The 16175-nt window shown below is 42.8% G+C and overlaps 1 protein-coding gene across 3 annotated transcripts in view; it reads right to left on the bottom strand.

Moving 5' to 3' along the window:
• The window catches only part of LOC138964089 (ankyrin repeat domain-containing protein 26-like), a 609546-nt gene that overhangs the window by 376010 nt on the left and 217361 nt on the right, over positions 1-16175 (bottom strand). For all 3 annotated transcript variants that reach the window (XM_070335976.1, XM_070335974.1, XM_070335975.1), the window contains exon 29: positions 2283-2369. In XM_070335976.1, coding sequence (XP_070192077.1) covers positions 2283-2369 — 87 coding nt within the window. The remainder of the gene's footprint in view (positions 1-2282; positions 2370-16175) is intronic.

Here is a 16175-nt window from a genome sequence, read left to right as displayed (position 1 = left end):
AATTGTTGTTTAGGACTGTGTTTTCAGGATTTTAATAATGTATTTGTCTAGGTTTTCTAGAAGGTTTGCATGCTTGGTAGTTTCCAGACAACAGAAAGTGGACAAAGTTATTTTGTTCACAAACTATGGTCTCTTTTATTCCTATTATGAACAGAAACATTTTCTTTGGAAGGATTGTATTGTTTGGCAAATTATGTGGTGAATTTCGAGTTTACTGAGAATTCTATGGCTGTCTGGAAGAGGAAGATTTCCCGCCATAGAGCTGTGTCTATTTTTAGACTCATAAGTAGACCGGTTTTAGCATTGCCGGGTCAAGGTTGTAAGAGTGTTTCCGGTGTAAACAAAGCAGATGACAACAGCAGCTAGATTCAGAAAATGTTCTATTCAATCTTTGTCACTTTTTCTGGTGTGGTTTCTCCTACCTTTGAGTGGAATGCACATATGTGGTGTGTTATTCTTGTGTAATTTGTAGTTTTTCTGATATATGATATTATTTTATTGGAAGTTTTTCTTGGTTTTGAACTTAGGTTATTTTCTTGTGGTTATGTTCGTTTTGCTTCAACCTTAAGAGTTGAGTACATGAAAGAATGTTTAAGGAATGCTTGCAGCCATGTAGTATGTTTTATGACATTACAATGTATATTTTCAGCTGTACGGTTGTCAATTGCTGTCATGTGAATGAGGCCATAGCTGAGAGGCTGGTGATGCCTAAATTGCCTTGAGGTGTGTGTTTCAGTCTGACGTTTAGTATGATGTGCACTTTGATGGTAACATGTTTACTTTATTATTGAGTTACATGCCTCTGAACTTAGATCTGTTATTACACCCGTTTTTATGCAGTACTTGATTGCATTTTCCATGCAGTTGTGTAATTTCACTTTATTATTGAGTTATATGCCTCTGAACTTAGATCTGTTATTAAACCCGTTTTTATGCTGTACTTGATTGCATTTTCATGCAGTTGTGTAATTTCACTGGTGATGTGTTACTGTCATCACCATTGATGATCCATTGTTCCTGTATTCTGATAAGACTACATGCTATTTTTGCATTCATTGTTTACTACTTAGATCTGTTATTAAACCCGTTTTTATGCAGTACTTGATTGCATTTTCATGCAGTTGTGTAATTTCACTGGTGATGTGTTGGTCATCACCATTGATGATCCATTTTTCCTGTATTCTGATAAGACTACATGCTAGTTTTGCATTCATTGTTTCGACCATCAACATCGAACGCAGAATAAGAAGAAGAAGCATTCATTGTTTGACACTTTCTTTGTATAATTATAATGATGGTTACTTGCTGTCATGACTTATTTGCATTGTATTATGTTACAAGTTTTTTGGTTACTGAGGTAATAAACTACTGGACTTGAATTGGTGTCTTGTGACCCTTTGGATGGATGTTTTCACATTAGGAAACGCTGCCGTTGCTGAACTTTGGTTCAGTAATCAGTTTTGTGTGTTGCATGTAGTTGACTTTGTACTTTGTGGGAAAGTACCGATATTATATTTTGTAAACACAATATTTATGTTTGGACGAGAAGGCAGGTGAACTTTCTAGTCCTGTCAAAACAAGTTGTTTACCACGTTGTTTTGAGTCGTGGGTTCGTGGCGTTCGCTCGGATTAAGTGCGTCGGCACTATTGATGTACTTCACAGAGAATGTCGACTCACTATTCTAGTCCATGGACAGTTCATCTAACTTTACAGACTCAATGTATCAGAAGCTAAATACCACTGGTTCATAGATCAGGAATGCAAGTTTTCTCTACCACACCACTGAAGGTCTCTGAATCCCTGCAAGAAGGGTATATAAAGATGTGGGTAAGCCGAGTTTTCAAATAAATAGCAACTAAGATGCCACATTCCCCAGGGTCATGACATTGCTGCCCCCTACATGTCACTAAAACCTTATTGACTGATCAGTCTGGGACATGGTGAAAGGTGGCTGACCTGGCACAACCACATGGGTCCTACAAACCCAGTGTAAACAACAGCTGCCAGGGATTAACAAAAACAAGGTATAAAAAAAAAAGTTGCCAAATTCTTCCTGGGACAGGACGGAAGAACTAGCTTCCACCCCTGCTGTCAGCCTAATATATAGTGACACCATGGTGCCTCTGTCCATGCACAGCAAGTAAATTTTCAGGTTTGTTGGCTAAACAGACATGTAGGTACAACAGTGCTCCACTCATAAGCACTAACATGTGAGACCTTGGTGTTAATAATGATACTCAGAATGGAAGGGCAGCACGTCAACCCTTTTAGTGAGGCCCACCTTGACAGCGTAGAGCTCAGCGTTGAGCTTGTCACACTCACTGCGGCCCTCATCACCACCACCACCATCATCCCCAGCCGCAGGGTCCTGTAAAAGACACATTTTGTTACTTCATGCTCACTTATCCTACATCACAATTAGCATACACTGTGGTAGGTCAATAATTATTTAATAATAATAAAAAGAAGACGAAGAAGAAAGTTATAAGATGTTTGGTGGCTTGTTGGCAGACCGCCAGCTTTTTTGTTGGTCTGAGGGGACCATATCGTCTTTTGTTTCATCTTTATTGACCAAGGCTGAAGGCCAAGTTTGACAAAGATGTAAGAAAAGGCGATATGCTCCCCGAGGACCAACAAAAAATATGATATGACAAGAAGCCACCAAACATCGTTTTTGTCATCATATTGGTAGTGCAAAAGTACGCACAATCAACCACAGGGAGCATAATTTTTAGAATGCAATTCAGCGCCCCAAAGCACGTCAGAAATTTAAATCGATCGCATCATAATTGAAAATGTGACGTCAAACGTAAACTTTACGTCTCTTTTCTTCCAGTTTAACAATGCACAGAGCTGCCATCGTATTTGCAAGGTCAGTCACCTTTTACCCTGTACCTTTCCTTTTAAGTGTTTAAAGCCTTTTCGTTGCACAGTTTAGTTGCAAATTGACCACAAGTCGTCGCTGTTATTTCCAACATCAATTGGGTCTTTGAGAGTGAATGTTTACAGTCGTCCTCAGAAACACAAATCCAAAGCCGTGATCAGTCTGGTTCCACAATTCAAACAAACAGCCTGATTGGCTTTTACTTTGACAATCCACGTCTCACCTAAAGCTCAAAACCATTGGCAACTTGGATTTGTCACAGTCATGAACAGTGTTTTTGTTACCCAGCTTGTTATATATGAATGAAAAGTTGTTAAAATGATGACAGTTACTTATGCTGATGGGGTCTATATCGACCAAAAGAGTGGGATTCCCTGTAGGTGGAGTTCCTGTGGAGGGATTCCCTGTATACAGGAAACCCCACAGGTTGGAGTTTTTCAATAAAGCTTGCAAACCATACTCGAATTTCTAAGAAATATCAAAAAAGATCGAAACACATCAAATTCTACCGATGTCGCTAAGCATCACGTGACTTTCAGCGATATCAACGAAACGCTACAGGAACTACACCCTGTTGTATTCCCTGTATACAGGGAATCCACCTACAGGAACTCCACATACAGGGAATCCCACTCTTTTCGTCGACATAGACCCCATCAGCGTTACTGAAAAATTTCTAAAGTAAATTTTGATTTAATTAATATACTTACCCGAATCACATTAGCATTGAGTCACATGAGATGCTTAGCACTGAAAAACGCTTACCTATCTAAGGGAAGCAACCCCATCACCAAAACGAAAGCGAAAGTAGCTTAGGTAATGAGCAGTCACACTGGGAGTTACCTCCCATATTGGTGTGCACACGTCACTTCCCATAACTCCACGTGTCTACCTACCCTCATACGGCTTTTACACAAACATCAAAAACCATACGCGGGGCAGGCGGGAGGGAATCCAATATGTGATTCGGGTAAGTATATTAATTAAATCAAAATTTACTTTAGAAATTTTTCATTAAATTTCATATTCTTACTCCGAATCACATTAGCAGATAATCATCAAGAAGGCGGTGGGAAAGAAAAATCTAACTCACTCTAAAAACCTTGCCAGGAAGTAGCCCCATGCCAACAAGGCAGGGAGGGCTCGGTGGAAAGAAAATTCTAACTCACACTAATCCTTAGCCAGGAACTGGCACGCTGCCAACAAATCAGGAAGGGAGCGGAGAAACAAACCTGATTGACAGCCAAGGAGTCTCTAATCAAAACTAGCCAAAGGAAAACCTCAGAGGGCTAGTAAGCTGTGCCCAAACCTTCGATCAATCCCACGGACAAAAAAGGGAAAAGGCACAGAGAGAGACCAAAGCTCTGGATTAAATGAACCCGAGCTAAGTAGAGGGGGAAAGACAATCTGCCACCCCCCCCCCTTTCTTCTTCTAGGAAGGAAAGTTCAACCCAACAAGAAGCGTGGACAAAGAGAGGCAGCTCAAAAAGAAGGGCGACCAATCACCACGTAAAGGAAAGAGAGAGACGTCCGAGTACCAGGTACCCGAGTCCAACTCGATGACGAAAACTCACAAAGAGCGTCAGCGTACATAAGTTCCAAGAACAAAAGAGTACGCAATTCAGTCTGCTTGTAGGAAAATCGAAAGAGAATCCAAACCCCAGACTGAAAGCGAGACTGATAAGCATCAAAAAACCGTGGCGCCAAGCAGTCGAGGAAATTCCCGAGAAAAAATTCTCCGGAAAAGCTGGAAGATACGTTCGTAGCCAAATCGAGAGAAAGCTGAAACTTGGACGAACCAACCAGAAAATGTCTGTCCGTCTTTGAGAGACGGAAGGCCAGACAAAAGGCAAAACCCTTTAGCCATTGTTGCCTGTGGTAGAAAGGTGACCGTAAAAGGAAACCCAACCCAACGGCAGTCGCTCTAACTCTCCTCATTTTAGAATGAGGATGAAGAAAGCGTCGGGTCCACAGACATAGGCACCCGAAAAAGCGAAGTCAAGCAGCTAAACGCTGCCGGACAACGCACAGACTAAGGCTAAGAGCCACAGAGCCCGTAACCCAGACACCATTCCAAAATACCCGCTGAACACCGGCAAAGGAATGACTCAAAGGTTTCGGAATATTAGTTAGCCCTCTGCCGAGAGGAGAGGACTAACCAAAAAACTGAGAGAGAAGGTCAGCCACAAAGGATGATCCTTCGAACTGATATTGCCGAAGACAATGCCCCCTCAGAAAATCTGTATGTCACCTCCGAGGACGACTTAAGTGAAACTTAAGTTTGGACGAAACATCAGAACCAGTCCTTGCTCGAGAAAGGCAGAGCCTGACCCAGCGAAAGACCAACACCGGCCGCATAAGTCAGTCATTGTTCCTAAAGCGCCGACGTAACCATGACGTCAGTAAGAGAACAACTCTCCGGCTAACCGGAAATGTGACCGGAACAGCAAATTGTGGCTGAAACGACTGTCACCCTGACCGCCAGAAGCCAGCATACCCGAAGGTCAGCCCGAAACCCACCGGAAGAGATCCCAGAAGATGCTCAAGCCGGTGGACTTAACTCGCTGTGTGAACATCGCTAAAGAGCGAAATCAAATCCCGTCGACACCCAAACGCGTGAGCGAGGTGAAGAGAGGATAAAAACACCTGATCTTCGTTCACCCTAGGAAAGGTTGAACCAAGAATGAAGACGACATCATCGTATTGATCTACACCAAGTGTAAGCAAATCAATATAATCCGTCCTGGACCGAAAAATATGATGAAGGTCTCCTAAAGATGCCAGATCTAACACGGACGTCCCATCTCCTCCTAAGAGAGAAGGATGCGTCTTGAAACAGCCACAACCGAGTCTCTCATAACTGGAAACCAGTAGAGGGAGCCAAATCCGGGTCCCCAGACAAGGCGACCGCGGAGAAGCAGAGGACGAGTGTCAGACGAAGCCCAAATAGCCAAAACAAGCTAAGGCTAAAACTGTTCCGTAACTTGTCTTGAGGGACAGGAAAAAGGAACAGAAACGGCAGGAGTACCACTTCAGGTATGGGATGAAATAGCCCAAGAACCTGTAAAAAATGGTATGCCACAGAAGAGGAATCTCCAAACCGAAGTAGGAAAAACTCCCTCTTCCCAACCAAACGGAAGTTGTCATCGCCGTACAGGCACCCAAAGAGTGTGCCAAAACAGCTGACGTCCTTCCGGAAAACAAGTCTGTTCGCTAGCCTCAGACCCACAGTCGGGGTGGACAAGCAGGCGACAAAGACCAAGGTCACAGACCAGTGGCATAAAAAACGATGCACGAGTAACCCGGAAACCGGAAACTCGCGTACCGAAGTATCACTTTGACTTATACTCTGACTGGTGTGAGAGTAAAGAAAGCCAAGTGAAGAAAGCCCGAAGGCCTATACCACGGAGGGCCCAGAGGCGGAAGGAAACACGCAATAACCGGAGACCGGAGCCCGTGTCTCTGGAAAACACCTGCTCATCCCTTGACTCAGAGGAAAAGGGTAAGAGGAGAGGCCATCCAACCACCGTGTCTGGAAAAGCGGAAGTCACAACACCCTCGGGGTGAAGCAAAAACTGCCCCGGCTGAAGCACAGAGTGCGACAATGCCGACCGCTGTTGCTCTCTCTCTGGCTGTAAGAAGCCAGAAAAAGAGACAGCGTATCCAGCCAAAGCCAGAAAAGCAGCCCCTGAAACCACAGAATGCGGAAACGAGGACTGAATAGACTGAGGCCGAAACCATAAAAGACCGGAGGCCAGTCGGCGGTACCGTACAGCACTTCCCCGTCGCCTTAGCGTACGCGTGCCGTAGGACCCCCTAATCCGGTGAGGACCGGAAAAAACGCAGCCGTCGCAACCGCAAAAGCGGAAATGAAGGCTGCATAGACTGAGGCCAGAAGCCATCAAGCCCGGAGGCCAGTCTGCAGTCCATCCCATCACCGGTGCAGAGAGAACGCATGAGGGAGGACCTATACTTCCGACCAAACCCGGAAATGCAGCGGCCGTAAACGGCAGCCACATCCAGTCCATCCCGTCACCGTTGTCCGAGCGAACGCATGAGAGAGGACCTATGCTTCCGATAAAACCGGAAACGCAGTGGCCGTAAACGGCTGCCGCTACTGTTCTGTATAGACCGTGACCACGGTGGGTAAGACGAAAGTATCAGAACAGGGGTTATGCTTCCGGTTGAGAACCGGAAACGCAGGAGCCATAAACGGCTGCCGTTACTGTTCTGTATAGTCCGTGACCACGGTGGGTAAGACAGAAGTATCAGAACAGCGGTTATGCTTCCGGTTGAAAACCGGAAACGCGGTAGCCGTAAACGGCTGCCGCTACCGTTCTGTATAGTCCGTGACCACGGAGGGTGACGGAAGTATCAGAACAGCGGTTATGCTTCCGGTTGAAAACCGGAAACGCAGTAGCCGTAAACGGCTGCCGCTACCGTTCTGTTTAGTCCGTGACCGCAGTGGGTGACAGACGTATCAGAACGGGGGTTATGCTTCCGGTTGAAAACCGGAAACGCAGTAGCCGTAAACGGCTGCCGCTACCGTTCTGTATAGTACGTGACCATCGTGGGTGACGGAAGTATCAGAACGGGGGTTATGTTTCCGGTTGAAAACCGGAAACGCAGTAGCCGTAAACGGCTGCCGCTACCGTTCTGTATAGTCCGTGACCATCGTGGGTGGCGGAAGTATCAGAACGGGAGTTATGTTTCCGGTTGAAAACCGGAAACGCAGTAGCCGTAAACGGCTGCCGCTACTGTTATGCCGCAGTCCGTGCCCTCTGGGGAAATGTCGGTATTGGCAACAACAGGAGAATGCAAGGAGTGACCCTGCCCCAAAGAACTGTCTCCCCGAAGGGAGTGTCCAGACGTCTCACGAGGACTGTAGGACCAGTTCAACTTACCGGTAATGCCACCACAGAAGCGGCCACCGACAAGGCAGGAACCTGCTTCCCGGAAATGGAAGCATCCAACAAGGAAGCCAGGAACCGGACAACCACCACGGAAGGGAGCAAGACACTGCCGACCGCCGTGGAACGCTGCATCTCCTCTCTCCTCAATGCCGAACTCTGGGGCAAAGATAACACGAGAGAGGACACCAAAAACCCCCCTCCAACAAGAAGGGAGCACAGAAACAACGGACGTGAACGACTGCGCAAAGCACAAGTGCTAGAAGCAGAAACATGCACGGACAAAGAGGGGATTGCAGCCTAAACCACAACCCCAAGCTAAAAAAGGCGACGGCGGACGAAAGCTAAACTAGCCTTAAACGTCAGCCTAGCCAAAAAGCTAAAACCAATAATAGCTACTGATAACCGAAACGAAGGACGAACTATCAGACGCTAAGAAAATACGAAAAACTTCGCACAAATTACTGTAAGCACGTAAGTCCAATGGACAGAAAACTTCAGTAATTAAAAAAGTTCAAAGAACAGCAACTAACCAAGCTTGTAAACTACCCGAGTAAACAAGCAAAGGCGACCTACCAAAAACATTAAAGTCAGCAAAGCTAACAAGATGCAAATGGCGAAAAAACATACGGCTAAAATTACTGAAACACGCAAGCCGCAACGGCCTGCCCAGTCAGTAAACAAAATAATTCTCTAGAGAAACACCCAAAATAACCATGCTTGCCGAACCCAAAGGAGGCCCGCACGGCTAAATACCATTATAATGGAAGTTAGCAAGCTAACTGAGCACACTAACAATGGCGACAAAGCAACAAGTCACTGACAAACAAGTCCGAACACGGACGAAAGTTCAGCAACAAAAGCGAGAAAGAGAACACAAAAACGGGAACGAGCTCACCAAACAGCAGTAGTGACGAGCAGACAGACAGGTAACATGGCCGGCAGGTGTCACAACAACACAAGAGCAGACCATAGGAGCGAAAAATTTCAGTGACCTTTCCCTCAGAGGTGAAAAGATCGTATGAGGGTAGGTAGACACGTGGAGTTATGGGAAGTGACGTGTGCACACCAATATGGGAGGTAACTCCCAGTGTGACTGCTCATTACCTAAGCTACTTTCGCTTTCGTTTTGGTGATGGGGTTGCTTCCCTTAGATAGGTAAGCGTTTTTCAGTGCTAAGCATCTCATGTGACTCAATGCTAATGTGATTCGGAGTAAGAATATGAAATTTACTTATGTCATAACATTAGTTATGAATTCCCCCATTCTTGCTAGAGCTTATGATGATGATGATCTTACAATATATAGTCGCTGTAATTCACAAACCTCGTATCTTGATTTTTGAGGTTTGGGAACTAAAACAATAGTTAGCTCCCTTATTTTTTTGCCCATGTGGTGAGAAAAGCTCATATCTCCAGCTGCTTTCTAAAGTGAGAAAAAGTTCTTGAGAAGAAAACTTGTATCTTCATTTGTTTGAAGGGAGAGCCAAAAAACAAACACTTACCTCCTTGCAGTTCTTTCCCTTTAATTTCGTTCATATATGAACGATGGATTTACAGGCAATTTTCGTTCACTTAGAGATAGCAAAACATCTTTTTGACAAGAGATCTTACGCAATGAGCGCCGCAGAACATAGTCCCACACAAAATAACGTCATTACCTTGCTTTTTTTAAAAAGGAAGGCTCTAAATACGTCATGCAGTGAATGTTGTCTTTGACGCCATCTTATTCAAGGACCAGCGCTGAGTTCTTCACTTGCTGTCATGTTCTTACAACTGTGAGTTTGGACGAGTTTTTGAAAGCAAAAAAACCACTTGACAGCTTGAGCTAGGATGTCTTGGAGCTAGTGGGCACAACCAGCAACAATGCCACATAGCTATTACCGTGACTGTCGACAATAAAGTTTCGATTTACTCAGGCAATCTATGGATTCTCAGTTTCGATATGGAAATCAAAGAAAATGTGGTTGGATGCCAGCTGGTGACTTTTTAAAATTTGTTTAGAAGAGTTGTTTGATGTATTATTTGATAACAGAAACTAGGGTTTGTGTTACACTGAAGATCCAGGATAAGATGCCCCCCCCCCCTTTCTGCATAATATGAGCAAAAAGTACTACACAAGCAGCTGGATTTAACAAGAACTTGTCAGATAGCTGAGCTGTTTTGAGTACACTGTTATGTTTACTTTGCTTCCAAGAGGGGGGCGGGTAGACAAATGATACAGAAATGTCAATGACATTGGTATGCGTATCTTTATCAGGCATGGGAATTGAAAATTGTAAAAAAGGCTGAAAAGTTTTAACTGAAGACGCGAAGCGTCAAGTCGACGGTGCGAAGCGCCTAGCTTTACTAGATGGTGCAATCTGGTGTCATCTGAGCTCCAAGTTTGCCATTAAATTCTGTTTTTAGAATCAGAGTTTTTAGTACCAATTTTTGATTTTTTTTAAGAAAAAAAATATATACATGTATTATATGGTTGAAATTTGTTAAAAAATTGATCTGTTGAGACAAACAGGAAAATGTAACTTGTAACACAATCTGGTTTACTTTCAAACATAAAAGTTACAAAGGCTCACCAATAAGAATTGCCTACTTAAGTTACTTTCCCATGATCTCTTACAATGAGTTTTAAAAAAAAGTTTAAAAAAAAGAAGAAAATAAGGCTCAACGCATAGATTTTTCTTCGATTTGTGGGTTAGCGGTTTGGGTACCAGCCCAGCTCCAACCCTTGCTTAAATTTGGTAAATATAGTTCGAAGATTACGAATACGATCAGCACAGTGACATTCGAATGGAGAAAAACTGAAACAGATGCGCAAAGTTCAGATCTAGAGCGGTGTTCTTCGCTTGACTTGAGCCAAAATCTGTTCTTCTTCTGCCGTATAAAATCGAAGGAAAATCAAACAATTCAGGAGCACTGTGCCTTACTTGAGCAGAAAAAAACCCACCTGGCAAACGTTGATTGTCCTTCAGAGAAGAGCACGTTTCAATGTGCTTCTTCCTGCGGAGATGGTCAGTAACAGTTAGTAGGTGTTGCAGACGATGCACCATGCTGAACCACGGACATCAATTTTTCTAAATCGGGTGCTGACGCGCTGTTTGTCTCTATTCACTTCCACAACAGCCGACACCCACTCCCATTTCTTCGCGCATCCAGTGTCATCGAATCTTTGACCACGTTTTACAACACGCGCGATCGATATTTTCACTGATACAGTGCGTTCAATGCTGTCGCGTGCCCGCGAAGCCTATAGCGTGCCCGCGAATCAACGAGAGGGGTTCACTAGTCCAAGGGTTCACTAGTCGGAGGGTTCACTAGTCTGAGGGTCCACTAGTCCAAGGGTTCACTAGTCCGAGGGTTCACTAGTCCGAGGGTTCACTATAGGCGCTTGAATAAAGGATATTCAATTTGATTTGTTTTTATTTTGTGTGTGTATGTGTGCGTGTGTGTGCGTACGTGTGTTTTTCACTGCTGTGGGAACCAAATCGAAGAATATTCTCATAAAAACACTGAGTTGTTTTCATTCAAAAAGATAATGTGGTGTTTTATATTTTGACTGAAGAAATCTCAGGCTATTTCCCCCAAGAAACTTAGTTATTTATATTTTGACTGAAGAAAGGATATTAAATTTATCAGGAAACCGCCCCGACTGGACAATTACGTGATCGAACAGCCTACAGTTTTTAGTCATATATTATTATATAGTACCTCGGGTTTCCTTTTGCCCGTGAGGGTCAATTAGTTATCCCACCGACCTGAATTATGGAGAGGATCGAGCCTGGGTTGTACTACAGCCTCACACATAATTTCATTGAAATCGGTTCTCAAACATCGGATATCTATTTGCGGACACACACACACACACACACACACACACACACACACACACACACACACACACACACACACCACACACACACATACACACACACACAGAGTGAAACCTATATACCGCCTTTTTAGGGGCGGTATAATAACTGAAAAATCAAGCGTCTATAATGAACCCTCAGACTAGTGAACCCTCGGACTAGTGAACCCTCGGACTAGTGAACCCTCGGACTAGTGGGACGTTCCCGAATCAACAGCGAGCTGTTTCACTCAAAGTTCAAGTAACTGAGGCGGGCGGTAGCAGTGCGTGAACAAAGTTTTCGTGGGCTTTTGCGCTAAGGCTAAAATTAACCGGTGCTTTTTTTGTGTGCCTCCCCCCTTTATTTTTTCGGCCGACACTTTTGCTTTTCCGGCGGAACAAACAAAAATTTTAGCCGGAAATCCGCCGTTCGGCGGACAATTCCCATGCCTGCTTTATACTGATGATGGCCATGGATTAGCATAATCGTGTGCTAATCATCTGTTTTTCCTCTATGGCATTATTTTTGCTCAGCAGTGAAGACAAAGGCAAAATCTAAGTAGCCATGTCCTTTTGTTCAAGGGACATAATGTATTTGTTTATGAACTCGTAACATTCAAAACGGTCCCAAACGACAGAAAATTGCTTGAATTTCAATTTACCTAAGATTTGTTAAAATAAGATACAAATTGTGGATTTTTTTTCTTCTGACTGAATGTGAATTGAATGAAAAAATGAGCACGGAAAATCTATTTTTTAGTATCGACGTCATTGTGTCACGTCACATGCCTCTTGAAGCTATTTTAAGTTAATTGTATGCATACCATAATTATTAGAGCTTTTTTAATTCTGAACAAAATCACAATTACAACACAAAAATATGTGACCAGAACTATATTCTCTATGTGCTTTTGAAAAACCTCATGTGATGAATTAAGAAAGCAAGGAAAATAGCAAGAACTGTTGAGTGTTAGTTAAACTATAACTCTTACCAGTTCACTCCCTTGACCATCCTATGATATCTTAGGATGACTCGCTACGGAAATTCTTATTTACTTTATTCTACGGACAAGCCCTTTTATGCACTCAAATAACAGCACAAACAGCACAAAGTTTAGTGATTACATTATCGTTGCATGTTGGCACATTTTAAAAGTGATCAATGTTTTGCTGGCCACGACGATGGTTTTCCTGACATATTGTTGGTATGCCTCTGCTCTGTTCGCCATTGTTGCAAACTTTCACGATTGACATTCAGCAATCTTCGCAAGCTGATATCTCAGCGCAGCGAGTTCATTTGAGCCTAAGGTGGATTACCTGTACTCAGATGATGATAATGTGTCTAGTTTTGAGCATATATTGGCACTGAAAACTTGAGCAACAAAGAAATTTGACAGCAAACAGTCACTGCTTCGAGACAGCAAGTGTTCCCATTTCTATTTTTAGATTGGCAGCACTCGCTCCCGATTCTTTTGACTCCAGCAGAAATCTTTTGGTTTATTTTAATTAAAAGAGCATTGCAACTGTTTCAGAGTGTTTTAATCATAGCGATAAAATACTTTATCTCATCATGGTTTTAAGTTGTCATTTTCACTAAATCGTTGTTTGTCACAGTCGAGCATGTACTTGTTTACATCATGATGGCGGCTTTCGTGGAATCACTGTGTCACAGTCTGTGCTTAAGACATTCTCTATCAGTGCAATAAAAAACAATCGTTAGAACTTGCATTTACGACATGTCGTGCGTGAGAACGTGTCAGTAAACAAACACTTCTTGCCTGGCTGAAGAACCCTACGAGTCAATCTAAAATAGACGACAAGTAATGGAAAGCAGTCTGCGGATAAACATAACAAACTGCTGATAAAAAAAGTGTGTTCATCCCTGCTCTGGATAAAATACATCGGACTGATGACAGCGTGGCAGCGTTCACGCGAAAAGAATTTTTTCAGATTATCGCTTGTACATTTTATTGCACGTAGAATACTTGGGGCAGATCTGAATTTCACACTGGAAGATCACAAATCGGTCTTGTGAGTTGAGAACCACATGTTCTTTGCCGACAGAAATCACGATGGGACAAGATGCAGATTGTGTTGAAGAAATGTTTGCAGATTATCGCATCTACATTTTATTGCTCAGATCAATGCACGTAGTTGGGGTAGATCTGAATTTCGCAATGCCGGAAGACGACAAATCGGTCTTTTGAGTTCAGAACCACATGTTCTTTGGCGGCAGAAATCACTATGGGACAAGATGAGGATTGTGTTGAGGAGGTTCATACTGACTGACTTTAGATGAAGAGTTCCTAGACCTGGTTTTTGTAGAGAGGAATCATGATGATATCCTGGTTTTTTTTAACGTTCTTGGTGACAACGCGCCAGAATCGCACGAAGATCGAACTCTCGAAGAAAACAAGTTTATCGCTGAACATCGGAAATGTGAAAGTATTGCTCTTCCTGTCTGATCAGTCTCCCCGTTAAATCTACAGGCTACATTATTTATCAGGTAACTTACCAAACCGGAGTGTGTGTGTGTGTGCGTGTGTGTGTGTGTGTGTGTGTGGTTGTGTGTGTGTGTGTGGTGTGTGTGTGTGTGTGTGTGTGTGCCGGATTACCACTCATTAACGCACCCTTTTGGACTTTTCTACGTAACCTTACTATGCCTGCTGTGACATTCACGAGGATTATTGTGATTCTTGGACAATCGTGTGCCTGTGCTGGACTTGCAGGAAGACAAACGGCGTCGGAACGGTATACGTGCTGCCAAGTGTGCATGCCCATAGCGCAGTGTGAACCGAGAGTGAGTGTGTCATTGTGTGGACGTTTTGCTTGATTGATTTATTCATGATTTAATTTGCTTTTTGGTTCAATAGAAAAATCTGTGTACGTTATACTTTGTATTTTGTGGTGTGATTCGCCCATCCCCGAACGCCTCTGTGGGTAGAAGAATTGTATATTTGTGTGAGTAACGTGAGTGTGTAGATGAGAATGTGAAAGTTGCTTTGGACCCAGACACACACAGCAGACTTCAACGCAACAGCTAAGTTTCAGCCTGACAAAGAAATTCGAGTGACACAGCCAAGGGCTGTACTTGTTATTTCTCTATTAAAACAAATGTTTCAAGATCTTTAGGCCAATACAAATAAATTGTCTCTTTCTAATAACATGGGTAAACAAAATAGGGTAGGTAGGTAGGGATTTTAAAAATGTTTTGCCAGGATAGAATTCTTGAAAATAACTAAATGACACAAAGAGACAAGACTCGCTATAGATAGATTTATAAAAAATAAAATAAAAAATGTGACAAAGGATATAAAATGATTGTTTTACCTGGTCTGGAATCTTCAGTAGTAATTGCATAAACAAGTCTGATATATCAATTATCATGCTAACTTTTTTTTACAAGAAGAGCAAACGCTCGATCGAGTCACTTTCGCAGTTCTGAATATTATATGAGGCATCAGATGGACAGGAAGAAATTGCTATTCACAACACAATGAGTCACGTTCACATAAAATTTGAGCCCGGTCACTTTTATAGTTTCCGAGAAAAGCCCAACGTTAAGTTGTGTGTTGCCGAACAGAAAAGGCTAGTTATCTCCCTTGTTTTTCTGATAACGTTCGTAAAAGGCTACAGATGTAAATACTTTGATGTAAAGAATAATCCTACAAAGTTTCAATCACATCCGATGAACTTTGTCAAAGATATAAAATGTCTAATTTTTCCTTTGACGCTGACCTGTGACCTTGAAAAAGGTCAAAGGTCAACGAAACCATCGTTAAAGTGTAGAGGTCATTGGAGGTCACGACTAAACAAAATATGAGCCCGATCGCTTTGATAGTTTCCGAGAAAAGTCCAACGTTAAGGTGGTGTCTACAGACGGCCGGCCGGCCGGCCGGCCGGCCGGACAGACTAACACTGACCGATTACATAGAGTCACATTTTCTCAAGTGACTCAAAAATGGGTGCGCTAAATCCTAGTCTGTTTGTTTTTAATGGACTAAGCAATCTTTGGACTGACAGAAAAGATGTATTTTAAAAATGTCCAGTTGCTTAGAATTACTTATTTTTCTAACTGGAAGAGAATATGCACTCTTTTGTGTTCAAATGGGTAGGGGGCGGGGGTAGTAAAAGGATCACAGTTCAAGATTGTGCGCGACAAGAGGTGTGTTTCTTTTAACTGTGATAAAGAGCGAAAACTCAACTTGGTATCTAACACTATTTCTGAACACTGTAACCACTGTAACCACTTTAGCACTTTTAATTTATTTTTTCTGTCTTCCAAACTTCTAATTCAGCTTCAAAAATGAGAAAAAAAAGTGTTTTTTTCTGAATTCAACAGTTAAATCACTATGTTGGATATTCTATTTTGCTTCCCTATTTATCTTCTTAAGTTTTTGATCATCTGATTACCATGCTTTCCTATTTGGAAGATAATATGCACTCTTTTCTGAAAAATGGGTAGGGGGTGGGGGTAGTAAAAGCATCAAAGTTCAAGATTTTGCGCGACAAGAGGTGTGTTTCTTTTAACTGT

This window comes from Littorina saxatilis, linkage group LG4 (assembly GCF_037325665.1).
Source record: "Littorina saxatilis isolate snail1 linkage group LG4, US_GU_Lsax_2.0, whole genome shotgun sequence".
NCBI classification, from domain to species: Eukaryota; Metazoa; Mollusca; class Gastropoda; order Littorinimorpha; family Littorinidae; genus Littorina; species Littorina saxatilis.
This window is presented reverse-complemented; position numbering and strand designations above follow the sequence as displayed.